At 33.2% G+C, this 19,837-nt stretch overlaps 1 protein-coding gene across 4 annotated transcripts in view; it reads left to right on the forward strand.

Moving 5' to 3' along the window:
• eea1 (early endosome antigen 1) overlaps positions 1–19,837 on the forward strand; it is a 164,269-nt gene that overhangs the window by 134,291 nt on the left and 10,141 nt on the right. For all 4 annotated transcript variants that reach the window (XM_039761542.1, XM_039761543.1, XM_039761545.1 and 1 more), the window contains 10 exons: positions 771–926; positions 1,219–1,358; positions 4,280–4,598; positions 6,964–7,065; positions 9,226–9,420; positions 9,833–10,015; positions 13,866–14,051; positions 14,288–14,419; positions 17,505–17,690; positions 18,566–18,804. In XM_039761542.1, the coding sequence (XP_039617476.1) occupies positions 771–926; positions 1,219–1,358; positions 4,280–4,598; positions 6,964–7,065; positions 9,226–9,420; positions 9,833–10,015; positions 13,866–14,051; positions 14,288–14,419; positions 17,505–17,690; positions 18,566–18,804 (1,838 nt within the window). The remainder of the gene's footprint in view (positions 1–770; positions 927–1,218; positions 1,359–4,279; positions 4,599–6,963; positions 7,066–9,225; positions 9,421–9,832; positions 10,016–13,865; positions 14,052–14,287; positions 14,420–17,504; positions 17,691–18,565; positions 18,805–19,837) is intronic.

Consider the following 19,837-nt stretch of genomic DNA (forward strand, 5'->3'; position numbering starts at 1 on the left):
TTTTTGCCCAGTCTCTTTCTTATGGTGGAGTCGTGAACACTGACCTTAATTGAGGCAAGTGAGGCCTGCAATTCTTTAGACGTCCTGGGGTCTTTTGTGACCTCTCGGATGAGTCATCTCTGCGCTCTTGGGGTAATTTTGGTCGGCCGGTCATTTCTGGGAAGGTTCACCCCTGTTCCATGTTTTTGCCATTTGTGGATAATGGCTCTCACTGTGGTTCGCTGGAGTCCCAAAGCTTTAGAAATGGCTTTATAACCTTTACCAGACTGATAGATCTCAATTACTTCTGTTCTCATTTGTTCCTGAATTTCTTTGGATCTTGGCATGATGTCTAGCTTTTGAGGTGCTTTTGGTCTGCTTCTCTGTCAGGCAGCTCCTATTTAAGTGATTTCTTGATTGAAACAGGTGTGGCAGTAATCAGGCCTGGGGGTGGCTGCGAAAATTGAACTCAGGTTTGATACACCACAGTTAGGTTATTTTTTAACAAGGGGGCAATTACTTTTTCACACAGGGCTAGGTTTGTAGGTTTGAATTTTTTTTCTCCCTAAATAATAAAAACCATCATTTAAAAACTGCATTTTGTGTTTACTTGTGTTATATTTGACTAATGGTTAAATGTGTTTGATGATCAGAAACATTTTGTGTGACAAACATGCAAAAGATTAAGAAATCAGGAAGGGGGCAAATAGTTTTTCACACCACTGTATGTTCAATGTTTAATTTAAAATAGTCCCAATTTTAAAGTTTTGTTTAAAAAATTTGCCCCACAGGAGCTTGTTAAAACCAAAACTCAGTTAGATGAGATCAGTGCTAGACTTCAAGATAAGCTGGAGTACATCAGTCAGCTGGAGGTCAGCCTCAAAGACCATAAAGAAAAGTTGCTTAATTCAGAGCAAAGAACTGAACAACTAGAAGGAAAAATTAAGGTATGTCCCTGATCTTGAAGTTAACAGTAACTTAACATTTCATTTCCATTGTAGAATACAGTGTTAAGATAAAAAAATAAAATTAAGAGATCTTAATGCATTTTCCAAGTATGTGAATGCAAGCTGTAATGTAAAAAAAGTTATCAAAAATCTTTTGCTTATTAAAACTTGAATAAAATGTCAGTTTTTAGGTAAGTTATTTGTAGCTGGTACTGTATTTGTTTCAGTGCTTAGATTTTGAGTAAGTGAGACATATATTATTCAGCCTAAATCTTAAGTTCATGTTTCTCAGAAATTTGAAGCTGATGCACAGAAAACACGGACAAACCTTGAACAGTGTCAACTGGATCTGTCTAAGCAAAAACAGCTGTGTTTGGAAAGTGAGAAACAAGTGAAAGAACTTGGCAAATTCCTTGAAGAAGAGAAGATCATGTAAGAACACTACTCTTTGTTTTTTCAACCTGGTGTTTTCATTAAAACTAGTATTTAAGCAATTCTGATCATCATTGTGTAGTATTTAAATGTGTAGCATTCAGTATGTAAACTGCTTATTTTGGCAATTCTGCCACAAAATCTCTTACTCAAACCAGTCAGTAAGTAGATGATATTCATAACAGATAAAGTAAACTATATGGTGTATTAAAACAAAAAACAGTAAAAGTGCATATTTATTTATGATGATTCTAATTCTTTTTTTAAAATAAAATTGTCTAGTTTATTTTTATTCATAAAGGAAATCCTGTGGCTACTTACTGTATTAGATAACATCCACATTTAAAAGTGATTGCTTCTTTCTGCAGCCAATTAAGTTGGCTACACTTCAGATATTTTTGGTATGCAGACCACGTCAAGCGGTCTGGTTTTGTTTTGCCAAATATTACAATGGGCAAGACACTTCATCCAATCCATTTTGACAATGGTATGATTGTAAGTGCCAGATTCTCTCTTTCAGGCATTTCAGAAACCACTTCCTTCCTAGTATTTTCATGAACTATATTATCTAATTAACATAATTAATGGGTTAACGGGGGCCATTGCAATTAACAAAAAAGAAATGAGCTTTAAAGTTAAGAGAGGCCATTATTCAATTAACAGCTGTTTATAGCCGTGGTGTGCAGGAAGGCATATCTGAATGCATAACACTTAAGACCTGAAGTAAATGGGCTATATCAGCAGAAAACCCCTGGATTTTAGTAGTGGTTGATAAACTGGTTGATCTGGTGTGGCAAATGAAATTCTTCTTCTGGTATGGATTTGTACAAAACCATTTTGCCATTTTAAAAATATACACAACAGAAAATGTCGGTATTTTATCATCAGAGCTCTACAGTTTGAGATAATTAGTTAAAATCAGGATCAGGAGAGAGCTGGACGCATTAAGGTAGGAAGGCAGTTAAAGAATGCACTGGGCTTGATTTTGTTTTCACTTCTGTTTCCAGCGATCTGTTCGTAGCGTGCATTGTTGCAATGTTATTTTTCTTGGTGGTTTATTAAATTACGGATTTTTTCAAATGTTCATTTTTTACCCTGTGCTTAAAACTCATTTAAAAAGTGCTTTTAGCCGGCGGTTGGTAGTGCTATAGCGCAAACTATTGCAGCGTTAGTTTTCTCTGTTGTTCAAGGTTTTCTCAGTGTTATTCAATGTTTTTACATTTAGTTTACTATTATGCTGTGCATTCTATGGTTTAATTAACTATATTTGTGCTTAAAAACTTAAAAAATATATATATTCCCATACAGTTCGTATGGTCTGGAACGGATTAATTGTATTTACATACAGTCCTATGGGGGAAGTTTCTTCGGTTCATGACCAAATCGGTTTACGACCAGAGTTTTGGAACGAATTATGGTCGTGAACCGAGGTCCTACTGTAGTTTCTTTCAGATTGTCACAATCGAGTATATATGGATGCTGTCTTGAAATACCTTTCAGTTAATTTCCACTTGTTTTTTTTAAATATTTAATGTGTAACTACAATTCTGATGTAACAACTTTATCAATACATTTCAGTATACTGAAGAGCTCTGATTGGCAGTCTTCAAGGTTAAAAAGACTTAATTTCCTTTTTTGTACACTTGTTTAAATGTCTGTCTCTGCATAACTTCTAATGTCCCTTTGTTTTTATTGTGTACTTTAAATATTAAGGAATTTTTTTTTGTGTTGCTCAACAGAGAAAGCAAATGGTGAACCATGTAATTTAAGTAAGCATGATATTTCAGTTTTTGATTTTTAATACATTTATAAACCTGTTTGAAAATATGTCTTCACTTTGTCTTGGAGTATTAAGTGTAGATTGATGACCAAGATAACAAGTTTAATAATTTCAAACTAAACATACACCATACAATGAAGTGTGCAGAAAGTCAGAATACTTTTTTTTTTAAATCTACTGTATGTACAGTAAGTTCTTTTCTAAAGGTGAGGTCACCCTGTGCAGACATTCCAAATTGCCAATCCACCTAACCGGCATGTCTTTGGACTGTGGGAGGAAACCCACGCAGACACGGGGAGAACATGCAAACTCCACACAGGGAGGACCCGGGAAACGAACTCTGGTCTCCTGACTGCGAGGCAGCAGCGCTACCACTGCGCCACCGTGCCGACCCGAGAAAGTTTACATACAGCACTAATTGTATTGTTGAGATGGGCTTCAGATCCACATTGCAATATGCTATAAGCTACATCAAAAACTGTGCAAACTCTGAATTAAATTATTCTAAAAGGCTATATACTAAATACTAATGCTAATAATACTGCATTTAGTATAATTAATATATATATATTTAGTATATTATGCTATCCCTGATCCATAGCTGTATAATCTGAGTACTCCCTACTAATGTCTCTTAGCCTGAGCTAGTTAACTGATCAGTGAGGTCTGATATTTTAAATATTTTCTTATAATACTTAGCTACTTGTATTACTAGCAGAATATGAGATTTATTTTCAGTTAAAGGAAATTTAAAATGTTTCTTCTGCCATAGCTGTTTCTTTCCGCATTATATTGCAAATTAACTTGTCATACAAACAAAAAATGTATTGGTACACTCTATCAGTTATTTTTTATGTAATTATTTGCTTCTTTTAAGTGAATTCTTATCAATCACAGTAAATAGTTATAGCATTATTGTATAATATTTTTATTGTTGCCTTCAAAATATGCGTAATTTGAATCAATAAATTCAATTAATCAATAGGTAATACTTTGTAAACTTGCATGTAATTAATGGTCTAATTTCTTTTCCCTGTGCATTAGGGGGCAAATTATGCTGTGTATCTCCTAAATTGTTTTATCTATTTTCATTTCTGTATAAAGTTGTTAAAATGAATCTTCATTTTACTTGTAATCTTAGGTTAACTAATGCAAAATCAGATCATCAAAAAGCTTCTGTGAATCTTATAGAGGCTAAACAGAAACTTGCCTGCTTGGAGGAAGAGAAGCAAAGCCTGGAAAAGGAAAAAGATAACTTAAAGAAAGTACATGAGGATCTAGAAAACCAATGTCGAACATTAACAGAAAGTCTAGGAAAAGCTCAAGAACGCAATGTACTATTGTCAAAAGAACTGGCAACCATGAATGAGAACCTCACAAATACTACCCAGGTCCTGGCAGAGTCGAAATCACAGCTTGAAAAAGAAAGACAACTTGGAAAAGCAGCATTAAAGGAAAAGGTTTGTAGACTAAAAGTTTATTTAAAGCCCATTGATATTAATTATTTAACTACTCGCAAGATCTGACTACACTCATCAGTTTTCAGCTATTTAAAAATTGAGTGATTGATTGATTGATTACTGGCAACACTACTTAAAGACTTTAAACATAGACAGGTACATGGTATTCCATTTAGTGAACATTGCTTTTTTAATTTCTTTATTTGCTTTAACTCAGTTAGGGTGTTTTTATGGCATTGGCAAGAAATTTGTCATTTCATTTTTGTGAATGGGAAGTGAAAAGCCCCCCTGCTGCACATTATCTAATATACAGTGCTGATTTGTTTTCCATTTTCTCTGCAAAACAAGTTTGTTTTTTGTGTCCCAGAAATCCATACACTTACAAAACAAAACTGAAATATTTTGTAGTAGAACACAATTTAAAAACATTTCACATACTGTGTACACTTGAATTTTAAGTAGCATGTATATGAGAATGGAAGTTAATTATTAAAAATGAAGGATGTGAATGGAATTATATAGTAATGTATGTTAAATTAAAATTTATTGGAAACAAAATTAATTGTGCATATCTGATGCTGTATAATTTTGAGGCTTTATATTTAGTTCCAGATGTTAACTCAGTGTTGCTCCATTTATCTATTTACAGAACTGAGCAATAACTGTTTGAATTTTTTTCAGGAGAAGATGCTAAAACTTCTAATAATACTCTTCATCAGATTTTAAAACAGTAGTGATGAATTATTGCCAGATTCTAAAAAGCTTTTCATGCAGAAAATTAGATTTTTCTAGTTTTAGATAACCATGCTTGCCAACCCACCAGTCTGCACTGCGCGGCAGCCACTTCACATCTCTACCTCTCACGTATATGGGTTTCGCTTTCATCAAACAACAAATGTTTTAATTCTCACGGATAGGCCTCTTCATTGGGAAGAAACACTACTTTTCCCTGATGGCAACATGAATTAGACGATCTACAAGTCTCCGACATAAACTTTAAAGCCAAACAATATCTGCATACTTCTGTCATATCACCTATGTCCATATATTCAATTTCTTTTTGCTGTTACATTATTTTACCGAGTCTTCTACTCTTTGTCTTTTATTTCCAAACCCGCTTGGAGCTGAGAACACAGGAACTGTGTCGGACAATAGCATTAACATGAATGAGAAGTGATTGGACTGTGGGTGTTGTTGTAAATGTTTGAGAGGAGGGCGGGACTTTCCAAAATCTCTTGCCAAAAAGTCTTGTCTCGCTGGACCTGAAATTATCTCTCGCGGGAGTTGAAAGTCTCGTCCTAGGATTTCCTTTTATAATAGAGAGATATATTACATTCTCATTGAATTATTTAGGGTGGATTAGAATTTTTCCAGCTGAATAAGTTGATACTGGACAAAAGATTTTTCGTTGCATAATGTTATCCCATGTGTTGTAAGTGCAAGTAAAGTTATTAAATGATTACAAGTATTTGTAAATCCTACAGAAAATCAATTAGTTTTTCCAAAGTGGTTCAAGTATGTGACATTTCCAAAGCATATGACCTAACAGTCTGATAACATTGTTAACATTTAAAATTTTGGCCCAAGATAAATTTAGATAATTTGACTCATGCAAAACTCACCAGTTATTAAATAACTGGTACATTGTGCTGTGTTAAGTTTGTTTTGTAGTTTAAAAACTTGTATTAAGATGAGAATTAGTGATTAGTGATCCTTAGCAGCAACCTTTTCCATTATTTTTTTATTAGAGAAATAGCCCCGCTATGTGTTGTTCGGTTTAACATCACACTTTTTTGGTCTGTATCAGCACTGTGTAGTCAGGATTGCCTGGTTGGTTTTTCAAGTTGTGTAAGATATCTTTGTACAGAGCTCTAAAATGATATATTTATACTTCCAGCTTAATTGGCTTAGTTAACATGTATATTGTGGATAACAGACTGCTTAAGATAGCCAAACTGTTTGATAGTTTATTTTTTTTGTCATGTTTTCAATATGTTCAAAATAATTTTTCACAAATGAAGAACATTTTCTTGTTACATAGGTGGTTATTTATTGACATACAGTATAAACTTAGGATAAGGAAGAGTAAAGAGTAAAATAGGATATTTTATGAGATACAGAAATAATGTGTGACGTGCAGTTTGCTGAGACAACAGATGTCAGTGGTTTACTTGATGTAAACTAAAGTAATGATAACAGAGGGTAAAAACATTAAGTGAAACACAATGAAATGGAAAATATGAAAGGGGTTTGAGAAAGATGGGCATTTACAGGCTGCTTTGCAAAGATTTTAAAAACATGCCTACTCAATATTTTTTGATAATTATATTAATGTTTTACTGTTTTCTTTTTGCTTGTTTTTAAGGAAAAATCTCATGAACAGTTTGCAAAAGACCTTCAAAAGAAGGCTGAAGCTACAGCTACAGAAGTCATCGAACTTAAAACTTTACTGGAACGGAACGCTGAGGTAATTTTCTTCCAATGTGATTTTTAAGTTTAAAAATGTAGCTTAATTTGTGCATAGAATATGAACACTGTTATTATGTGAGACTTATCATGGTTTTGGTGTTTCGTATAAAAAAACAAGTTTCCAAGATTCTTATTTCAAAAATTCCTCATCTGACATTTTACTTGTTAGCACTGAACTTTATGGCCCCTGTTTTAAGAAATTATGTTTGATACAGTTACACAGCAAATTCTTTTTGCGTGTCTAAGTAAATATTTCGCATTTTAGTCTGGTCAAACTAATTGGATTGGAAGGATTCTCCTTTCATAAACACATGCTGTTTTTGCAGTATTGTTTACATTGCATGGTTAATTTATTTTCCACAGTTGTACACAGAAATACAGTTAAGTCATGTTAATCAAATTTGCAACTTTATGGTCATCAGGTACTTTTACAGACAATCAAGTCTTCAAATTGTCTACTTCCTCAAACACATGTGACTCTTGTATTTTCAAAATTCCTTGACACATTTTTGCTTGCCAATATTGTCAATCATGTTTGACTTAAATCATACAATTTGTGGAATATAATATCTTAATCACACATTAATTACAAATCAGATATAAATTGTATAGTTTTCAAAGCCCATATAGTTTTTAATTACCAATGTAGCAAAACAACTGCATTGCTGTAATCTAAATTTACACTTACTAAATCAGCATTGTGAATCCCTGTCACACACATTCTACAAAGAAATGATGCAGTCACCACCTGCATATTACCCTGTACCTTTTATGCACTCATTTTTGACCACCCATGCGCTGGTTTATGTTTTTCCCAATACCTTTCACATGCTATATGTCATGTCATGCTTCTCCTGCTTTACCTCCAAGGCTAGCATTCCATTTGAATTTCTCTCCTATAATTCTGCTTGCTTTTTCCAACAATTAGCAATGACCATATATTATATAAGAGCTCCCATGACAATCCTTAATGTGTTTGTCTGTTTACCACCTCCATCACTAACTAGCAGTCTGCTCGGACTGGATCACTGGATGATTACCAACTTTGACTCAAAACTTCCCCTATCCTCATGTCCTCTCCTGGACATAGATTGTGCTTCCCAATATATTGACATCAACATAGACACTGTCCACACTTACATTTTTAACACCCACCTTAACATCTCTTGCAGCTCACCTTCTAGATCTACAAATTCATATTGCATCTTTTTCCCTTTATTGGATGCTTTTGCTGCATTTGAATAATATAATAAATAAGATTGCAACTGTTATTCCCTTCCCATGCATGAATCCAGAGTGTACTTTGCTTTCACTTGATCCCTAATTCTTTTCTCGAACACTCTCTCAGCCATGTCTTTTACATGCCCACAAAAATAGAATAGTATCATATGACCCACACTGTTTTTGATCGCAGTTTTCTTTGTACATGATTGAACACATTTCTTTTTCAATCTTAGAATCCTCTTTTCACACAATCAGGTTATACGGCCCTGTCAAGCTTTCAATTACAGGACCTTCTGTTACTTTCATCATTTCCAATGACACTCCAGTTGCACTCAACATTTACCCATTGTCATCTTTTTCATCACTTTTTGGCCTTCCTTTTAAAGGATTTACATCTTAGTTCTGCCATTTTCTCAAAATAAGCACAATTGTCCGATTTGTTCTCTTCATTGACCCAATATCTCCCAAGTATCCATTATTAACAATCCCAATGTTGATTTCAGCAGCTTTTAAATAATTCACATCCACTATATCCTGTCTTTCTTTGCTTTCTTCTTTCTGTTCTCATTCTGCAGCTCACTTTTTGAGCCCTCTCAACTGCTTTTTTAGCATTTTGCTTTGCTTCCTTATAATAAGGTTACATTCCCCCTACATGTTGCAAAGGGTGACTAAAGGAGGTTGGTGTCATAAAGGGCTCCCAGCATTAAAGTTTTCTGCTTCTTTGATGAGTTCCCAAAGTAAGAGTTGAAAAGAGATATTGTAAGACACACACTAAATATATCAATATGTTTTATTCTCTTTTTTCACACCTCACATGTGATCTGCTCTATATTAAAGATAAATTATTCATTTTCTGCCAAGCTGCATGCCCTGTTTTTCCACAGTATTTGCAGTTTTCTACATATACATTTGTAATGGACTTTTTTACTTGCAGATGGAAAAAGAATTAAAATCACAAATAGCAGGAATTACTGCAGAACTGTCAAAGACTCAAGATCAGCTGAAAGCAAAGGAGGAGGAGGAGCAGCAACTGTATGCAAAACTAAAAGAATCTCAAGAGTCTGCTGTTCAAGAGAAGAAAAAATTGGAAACACAGCTGTCTGTTATGCAAAGCAATATGTCAGAAAAGGTATAGAGAAATATTCCATCAAAAGTGAAGAAAGTGATATTATTAATCATGGAATTCTTTAGCTTAGTTTTTTTTTTCCTTTTGACTGCAGTTCTAAAAAAACAATGTGGTCCAATAATAAACATTGTGGATGCACAGATGTTTTTAATCAGAGGTATAGGTGTTCTTTTAATGAATATAGATCGGTCAAATTTCTTTCTTGTAGTTTTAAGATGGACTGCACTATAAACAGAGCAATTCTATTGGACAATCTCAATTTACAGTATTAGGTTTCATGAGCAGCATTCTACTTCAAATAAAAAAAAAATCCTTGTCTTGAAACATGTATTGTCAATTTTTAGCATTTTAGTTCATACCTTCCTTTGCTAGGTTTAAAATTTATTGTGATTGATTTTGTTCCTTTTTTTTGTAGACTGCAATTGAAAATAAATTAAACAGTCAGTTGTTGACTGCAGCTGAAAATCTAAAAGCAGAAAAAGAGAAATCAAGTGAAATAGAGAGGCATTTTAAAAGTGTCAAAGAAAGTCTAACAAAACTGCAGTCTGACTTATATGGAAAGGAATCTGAGCTTTCCGCAACCAGGCAAGATCTTAAGGTGACTGTTTTCCTCAATTAGTATTTTTTTAATCCAGCAGATAATAGATGATTGAAATTTATTATATTTCAAATTACATGCAATATTTCAAAAGAACTGTGTAATTAATTTCATTTCAGATATTTTTAATAGATGTTATTTATTGTGATTTCTGTCATTTTTTTCTGAAAACTATTATTTGAGATTTTATGTTATCCGAGTATTTTCTTATTTGGACAAATAATTTAAATACTTTTGCTTGACATGTCATAAAGCAAGTTTTGAGAATTCATGATTTATACTGTATCAGTTAATAAGTTACTGTTTGCCACATTAACAGGCAGAAGTATTGTATTGAGTCATTGCTTAATTATAGTTTTTGAAATTCTTTCAAAATTAGAGTTGTGCTTATTTTGGTACCATGTCTCCACTGGAAACCTAATAATACACACCATCATCACAGAGCATGGATGAGACTCTAGTTTGAAGGAATTCTAGAAAATGTCTGAATTTTCACTCCTAAAATATCTTTACAATAAGAAAATGGTGGTCTCAGACAAAAACATACATAAACTGTATTTTACCCCACTGTCAGAGTTAATACTATTTAGCACAGTTTTTTACTGCTTAAATGTAGGCAGGAATGGGCGTTGGGAATAATGTTGTATTTGAGATATAGTAACTTGCAAGTAAGCCTAACTATTTTGTAACACAGTGGGTGGTCTTTTCCCCCCCACCAAAACAGACATTTATAAAGGCAAAAAGGCTGGGTGATGACATGCCATGTCTAAAGGAAAATCAATCAAGTACATTTACCGTATAATGGGCACATTATACCAGTGTTCGTTTTGCCTCATTGCCTCCAATGTGAGTCATGGTGAATCTTTTTATATAGTGTATTGTATATATACATGCTGTATATCCTAGGGTTGTCAGAACAAACATCACTGTTCAAGTATAATTCAAATCTTTGGGAAAAAACTTCGCAAAAAACAGCAAACACATTCAGTTGTAATTTTTAAGAATGGTTTCACTAATTTCGGCAATGTGTTACTCCAGACACGTAATGATGCAATACTTCTATTTTAAATGCGTTTTCCACATCACTTGCAAGAGTGTTTTTTTGTTTGTTTTTTTTTATATATATATAATTTTTAATTGTTAGTTTGTGTTGGAATTTTTAAAATGGACAGAATTTTCTTTGCACTGCTCTGCTTTTTGATTATTGGGTATGCTAACAACTAATTTTAAACTCTTGCCCAGTGCCCAAAAAGTATAATTTTACTCATTCTGTTTCATTTCTGTCTTTATCCTGAGATCCCAGACTTTGTGCTGTTTTACTTTGAACCATTTAGTATTTTTCATTGTAAACAAAAGATGTTGTCCTTCTTCTGTAAAATAATAGAAATAAATGCCAATTTTTTTTTTATTGTTATTATAAAGGCCTTATAATCAACATTATCCATCCATTTATTTTCCAACCCGCTGAATCCGAATACAGGGTCACAGGGGTCTGCTGGAGCCAGTCCCAGCCAACACAGGGCACAAGGCAGGAACCAACCCTGGGCAGGGTGCCAACCCACCGCAGGACACACACACAAACACATCCACACACCAAGCACACACTAGGGCCAATTGAGAATCACCAATCCACCTAACCTGCATGTCTTTGGATTGTGGGAGGAAACCGGAGCGCCGGAGGAAACCCACGCAGACACGGGGAGAACATGCAAACTCCACGCAGGGAGGACCCGGGAAGCAAACCTGGGTCACCTAACTGCGAGGCAGCAGCGCTACCACTGCGCAACCGTGCCGCCCTAATCAACATTATGAAAAGCTTTTTTAATACCAAAAAAGCATGTTTAGTTACCTTAGCCAATACGTGCCTTTTGGAGGCAGCTGGCTCCAGTAATTCATACAGGCTCCAGTAATCCCTAAAACAGGGGTGTCAAACCCCAGGCTTGGAGGGCAGCTGTGGCTACAGGTTTTCATTCTAACTCTTTTCCTAATGAGCGAGCAGTTGTCACTGCTAATTCTCTTCTTAATTTTAATAGCCCTGTTTTTAAGGATTCAGTCCTCTGAATTGATTTCTTTCCTCATTAAATGATAGCCTAACAGAAATGAGATGTGAAACGAGCCAACAGTTGACCAGCTAAACTGGGATTTCAAACTCCAACCAATCTCTTAATGAGAAGCTGATTCTTGCTGTTAATTAAACCCATTATTTAATTCCATGGCTTGTTGCTGCTCTCGTTCTGCCACTACAGACATTTCCAAAACTGTTGATTTTTTTGTTTTTTTTAAAAACACCGTCCAAATGTTTTGGTGACCTGAGAGATCAACCTTACTGAGACCATCACCTTTCTTTATTTTTAGATATTGTGTGCTAGGCGCAGGTGAGCTGGTCATGTGGTGGCTCGTTTTGTGTCTCATTATTGTTTGGCTGCTAATTAAGGAAAAAAGAGACAACTAAGGGGCCTGAGTCAAGTTTTTTATAACTAAGGCAAAAAAAAAACTTAATTAGCAGCCAAAACTGGTCACTAATGAGGAAGATGGTTAGAATGAAATCCTGCAGCCAGTGCAGCCCTCCAGGACACCCTTTGACACCCATACTCTAAAACAAAGATGAAATTAAAAATAAGAATTGAGATTACATGTTATATTTTCGCTGCATCTGTAAAGGGGGAAAAGAATCCAGTTTAGATCTTGTCTGTGTTTCTTTGAACACTGGCCCCTGCCACCGCTCCGCAAATTTATTATTGTTTAATAATGACATATACAAAGATGCTTTAAGTACAAACATACGCTTAGTGGCATTTAGACCTTTTAAACTACATTTGAATATTTACATTTTTGTAATGCGAGTATTCTAACCCAAATTCACCTGTGTATCTGTGCATTTGTCCAGTCACTATGTCACTGTCATTCCAACAAATGGTGCATCACAAGCATTAAAATTGCTTTTAAAGATCCAATACCAGATGGTATTTAATAGAGGCATATGCTGTTCATTGCACTTGTCATTCTCACAGATGCCTTATCACAAGCATTTATAGTAATGATTTTTTTACTACAAATGTTTGTGATGTGCATCTGTTAGAATGACAAAAGCAATGCATTTTATTACTACATGCATTACAAAATACATAATAGTAAATGATGAACTGCAAACATTAATGCCAAGGTCCTTGTTGGTTACTTAAATTTCAACCTGTCTTAGATGAGTAGCTTGTTACTGTATAATGTGATTGCCCTAGTAATAAACATTTTTGATAGACAAGCTTTTTTTTTTTTGCAAATGAACAAATAAATAACAGGTTAATTTAATTTACCATTTGTGAATTACAAATTAGATATTCCTGATGGCATATACCATAGACTCCATATAAATACTAATGTTTTCTTTTGGATTAGTTTCTCTGGCTATACAGAAGTTTGTGCTTGTAGTATACATTCTAAAGATGTGCTTACTAAGGGTTATTTATTTTCTTTGTAGTTGTATGCTTTTTTAGCCAGGAGTTTTAATTTAACCACTATCTGTTTTATTAAAAAAATACTGTTTTGTGGTTAATACCAACATGAAATATGCAGAAGACATTTTGTTCTGTGGAAATAATGTGGACTTATAAAAGTAAAAGTTCTGGATTTCATAAATTTTAAAAATAGGTTGCATTCATGCTGACTAAATAAAAACAGATATATACCTACATGTGCATTTGCAGTTAAAAAGTTATATACTGTATTGTTAAGAGTCAGAGTATTTTAAATTATTTAATTTGATAATTAGAGATTTCTCTTAGAAATCTGCTGTTTGAAATGTTTTATGTTTGAAATAAAATAATCTAATTGAAGACAATGATATAATACTCAGGCTACTGAAGAAAAGCTGGTTTTGGCTCAGGAAGAAATGGTTACAAATAGAACTCAACTTAGCAATCTCAATCAGCAAATTGTTGTTTCAAAAGAAGAAAAAATTACCTTGGAGAAGGATTTGATCACGAAGGATGAACAGATCAAACAAAATGAAAAGTCATTGCAGGATGAGCAGAAAGAAAAGGCAAGTTTGCTGAGATGTATTTATTCAAGGTTTCTTTTAATTTACCATTTATATCTAGCATGATTTTTATTATGATTTGTTAAAACCAGTTTTAATTATCTTTTCATCCATGTTATGACATCCTTATTCTTATTGAAGGATTCCAGGAGTCGGATCCTAAAGAAAAAAATACTTTTACTCTTTTTTTTTCCTTGTCTAAAGCTTTTTGTTCCCTTCAATGATAATTAATGTTGCAGGCTTTAAAAGAACAAGAGTTGAAGAAAGAAATTGGTAAGGTTTTAGAACTAACTGAACTCAAATCAAGACTTGAGAAAGACTTCAGCAAAATTAGTGAGGAACTAAGGAAAAATAAAGAACATTCTGAAAAGGTGAGCATTTATACATTTTATTCTAAAGCATATTATTGATTATTATTTATTTATGTTTTATGACCAGTTTAGAATGGCAGTTTGACTGAGATGCAAGTTATGTTTTGAAGCTATGTGACATTTCTTTATATAATACATGGTGTGCCATATTAACTCTCATGTTTAGAAGTGAACCAATAATCAGATCATTTAATATTGAATACTTCAAATGAATCTTATATAATGACTATAAACATTATACATACTGTATTTGGTCTTAAAATTGCAAAGGCTGAGCATGTCCATGCTGGCCTGTTTGTTTTTTGTTTAAAGCATGTTTGTAACCCAAATATGTTTTAAACATTTAATGTATACCCTGAAATCTCAATATGGGCCGTGAGCTGGACTTGTCCATCTCCTGGGATGTTGCTGTCAGGTGTCTGCCGGAGTTCAGAAGAGAATTTATGTTTGATCTGGACAGCTGTCATTAAGGGTGCCTATTTATTTGTATTGTTTGTGAAATGCTTGTAACTATGTGTGCATTAAGACATGCAGTCTTTCTCAAGTGTGTTTGCTTACTGACCGTATTCATTTTACTGGTCAATTAATTTTCACTCAGAGCATATGCTCATATTTACACCTACTGTGTAATATGCTGAGAGTAGCTTAAAAACCACACAATATTTATATGTATAAAGTCACAGATTCTAGTAAATACACAGTTGAGCAGCCATGTGAATGATTAATATAAATAAATCATGACAATTTTAACTCCATTTGTATTATTATTGTGATATGACCAGCTGGCAGCAAAGAGAGGAAAACAAAAACTCCATTCAAAAACAAATAGTGTTTACATCTGAATTTTTTTCCCCTCATCAATAACACACAAGACAAAATGAAAACAGGATTTTGGAAGTCTTTGCAAAAATAAAAACAAAAGTATTTTAATTCAAAAAAGACGTTATTCCAACTAATACCATAAGAAAATTCAGTGTACTGACAACCATCTTAAATAAAGTTTTCCCAATTTTATTTAACTGTCCCAAAGCATAGATATTTTGAATAATATTCATGAAGATAAATGTGTGCAATGTGCATTTGTTAAATTAGTTATATTATGCTTTGCACAGCTCAAGGAATTGTCTGTATCTTGTCAATGGCTAATTTCCGTTCATTATCCATTAGCTATTCATTTTCTGAGATTCTAATTATAAGATCCCGCTCACAGCATTGAACTGACATTTGGGAGTGCAGTCCTTGAGATTTGTTGGTAAAGTCTTTCAATATGATTATTAATATAGATTTGGTAAATCGGGCAAGTTTATAACTATATATTGTATATACAGCATACTTTTTCAAAGGATACAAGCCTGTTGCTAATATGGATGTTTCTAAGGTTTCAAACACCAATACCTTCCACAAATTCAACACTATATTATCATGAATGGGAGCACAAAACTTTTGAACTTCACCTTTAAAGAATTTCCTACACTGGCATTTGATTTTGACCAGGTACTGAGCCACCAGATTGCTGATAAATTATTGAGAATTAATAAATACAGGAGCACAGAGGAAGACATATAGTGAATAGTTCAGACCAGGATTTCTTTCCATAGCTGAGCAAGCAGGTACAGCTTCATTACTATTTGCTTTCTTCTTCCCACCATTTTATCATATTGTTATTTGCAGGGCAAATGCCACTGGAGATTAGGTGCTGCCATGTGCCTAACCATTTTAGATATTTGCAAAATTGCCTTTTTATATGTGGCCATTTTCCTTTGCAAATGAATAAGATAACAAAGACAGTCATATAATAAGACAATCATCTTGTGACGTGGTACACAGATCAATACAGATCTATTCTTATCTTTATTGGATGAATGTTACAGGCTGTTGCACTTCAAAATTTATTTAAATTAGAATGTGCTATCTTGCATGTAATACTAAATTAGATACATTTTGTTTGATTATCTCAGAACAGTTCAGGTACAGAACCTAGGAGCTGATGTCACAAGAAAATATAAAAATCTGTTCAGAATGAATTTCTGCACCATGGTGGAAAGCACCAAACAAGATGTTCATATGCAGACTGCTGTACACCTCTTTAGGCAGGAGAAATGATTTTGTTAAAGTGACTATCCTTTTAAAATTTTTTATTTGTCAAACTATGTATATATATATATATTTATTTATATTAAAACAGTAGTTGAAAAGACATTTTTTGACAATTGTAATCAAATTTCATCTAAAGTGTAAATCGTCATATAAAAAAGATCAACACTGCAAAAATCTAAACCAGAGTATGGCATTAGCATTACATCCAACTTTAATGATGAATTATAAATCTTAATACTTTGAAATTATGGAAGGAAACAGAATTTAATGGAAATCAAACCATGCTCAGGCTCCTCTTTGTATACATTGCTCAGAACTGTAGGCATAAATAATTATGAATAATTAGTAGAAATGTGGTTGTGCCAATTTATCTTTAGCTCAAAAATTTTTTCCACACTCTCTAAAGTACAATATAAGATTGATTTCATCTTTTCTAAAGTTAGTTAAAAAAAAACAAAAAAAAAAACAGCAAGAAACAAAGGTAGAGTTACTTCAGAGTTTGCTATAATTCATTAATGTTCTGAACTATGCTAGTCTGGCCTCTGTGTTTGTCCTGTTTTAATGTACACTAGGATCTGTGTTGTACTCATAACTTTCTGAACTGGGTATTAATAGGGTTTTAAGTGTTGATGATTATTTAATGCATCTTATTTGTTTAATGTTGTACTGGTTGTATTTGATTAATTTGTGTTTTTTGTTGTAAAACAGCATTTAATCTCAGTTAAACACAGTGGCAACCAAAAACATTTTTTATGAGCAAACCCTGAAATTAATATTATACTTGAACACCACAGTAAAACACAGTTTTTACTCACCAAAATATGTTTTCAGCACACAGAATATTTGTGTTTTTATTGTAGGGTATTTTATATAAATGTACTGATTTTTCATGTGAAATGCTACTTTAAGGTAATACTACCTCACCAGTATTTGCAGTTATGTACTTAATGTGAAATAAACTCTGACTTTCACCTTTTCTGACATATAGGAGTTGAATGACTTAACCAATGCCAAACAGTTATTAATTGACCAGAAGCTTGAGATACAGGGACAAGTAGACAACTTGAAGTCTACTCTTGAGCAAGAGAAAAAGATTCGCCAAGCTGCAGAGGAAGCATTTGTTAAAAAAGAAAATGATATGAAAAAGGATTTGGCCATAAAAGAGAACAAACTGGTAAGTAGTTGTAAAACTGGTAAGTGATAGTGAAATTAGCATCCTGCCAATTTGTCTCTAATGTTTAACTTTCAAAGAATATTGCTTTATATATAGGGACTAAGCTTGGGGAATGTAGATATACACTAGGAGGGACTACCCGCATTTATTTTAGCATTTTATATTTAATTGGCTTCAGCCTGTAAACCAAATGAGTTTATTGGACTTGAGAAGCAACATTATAGTATTCTGTGATTTGAAACCTTATAATATATGCAAGTATATTTATGTGTCACATATTTGTTTAATCATCCTAATTTTTAAGTGAATTGTTTAATACCTTGAAGATGTTTGATAATGGTCAATATACATAATCACTGAAAAAGGTACACATTTATTATAATAATAATTATTCCCGTGCTCAAGGCACTTTTTGCTACTGGTATATTTCTGGAATCCATATATATATATTTTTTTTTATCATAAGCTACTTGTAATGTATAATGTACACTACTATATCAGTAGATGCGTGTGTAGTAAATACCGGAATATTTACTAATAATAGTTACTGTATGTCTTAAATTTTGTTGAGGCATTAAATGAACTCTGTTTGGATTAATTGGGAAATCAGTTGTGCAAACTAATACCAAATTTTGACACTTGGCACAAGTAGTAATTTTTTCAGTAATACTGAAAGATGGGCATATCAGTAGTGGCACTGTCATTGATCAGCTCTTTAAAATGTTATATTCCATTACTTCCCTTGTTTCTTTCCACTAAATAAACAAAACAGTTGAAATTTTAGAATAGGTTTTTATGTGAAATATTGTAAATAATGAAACATCTTAACTCTTGACACTTGGATGTTTTTCAAAATAAATTGTTATATGTGTTAGAGTACAGAATTGAAGGCTAAAGAAGAGCAAAAGAAGCACCACGAGGAAGCAGAAGTGAAGCTAAATATGCAGATCGCAGCACTGAATGAGAACATCGCTGTTTTAAAAAAGGACTGGCAGAGTAGCCAGAGAAGAGTTGGTGAGCTAGAAAAGCAGACAGATGAACTGCGAGGAGAAATCGCAGTTCTGGAAGCAACAGTGCAAAATAACCAGGACGAGAGGAGGGTTTTGTTGGAAAGGTGGGGCTTTTCATGTGTATAGGGCACATTGTTGTTTTTATTTTATAAATCTTAAGAAATTTCCTTAGTTATTTAAGTTAATCGGCTTCTAAATACTATTTTAAAAACTGTTTAAGCAGTTTTTATGTTTAATTTTGGGAGTGCTCTACACACGCAACAATGTTTAAGTGAAGGTTTATCCAGATATGTTTTTTTCAGTAAATGTGTAGATAAGTGAAACTTTATTTAAGTTAGACGCATCCTTACTAGATTTTATTAATGTTAATGTATAAAACTTGGATACCTAACTTCTTTGATATTAGAGTACATCTATTATAAGTCAATAACTGAATAGATTTTGTTTAATTGTCATTTTCTAAAAATAATGATTGATTGAAAAATATTAATCCCAGTGTTTATTCAAATGTCCCATTCCCAAGATCCTTCACTATAGAAGAATTCTTGCAGTTTCAAATTTTATTGGTTGATGAAACAAATAAGTGAGAATACACTTGTTATACTGACTGCAGTTTTGTAAGGTAATGAAATTGGAAGATGGTTTGAAAAAAAATCAAAAAATGTAAGTCAAGGTTGTTACCTGTAAGACTGTAATCAACCAAACAAAGCTCATGACGTGAATTTCATTAATTGTGCTTAAATACAGCATGGTAAAGTTTGTAAACCAAAATAAACAGACACATAACAGGAGCCAGATAATAATAGATAAATAATAACAAATGGCATTAAAAATGTTGAAACCAGAAAACTCAAAATTGACTTTAATGGCCGACTGCTAAAGTTTTTTGTTAGTTGAATCCAGTATTGGACAACCAGGATGTATATGGTGCCTAAACAAACTACCAGCCATCAACAAATCGGTCATTAAAAGGGAACGTTCATATAAAACAAGAAGATGCCATGAGAGTATGTAATTGGTTTATAACAATGTTTACAAACACACTGAAGCAAACAGCAAATGTACAGTAACCAAGAGGTGCCTTCATCTCCAAAATCTCAGTAAAGATGCTCAAATAATTTTTAGATGCCAAGGAAC

Source organism: Polypterus senegalus, chromosome 8 (assembly GCF_016835505.1).
Source record: "Polypterus senegalus isolate Bchr_013 chromosome 8, ASM1683550v1, whole genome shotgun sequence".
In the NCBI taxonomy this organism is placed as follows: Eukaryota; Metazoa; Chordata; class Cladistia; order Polypteriformes; family Polypteridae; genus Polypterus; species Polypterus senegalus.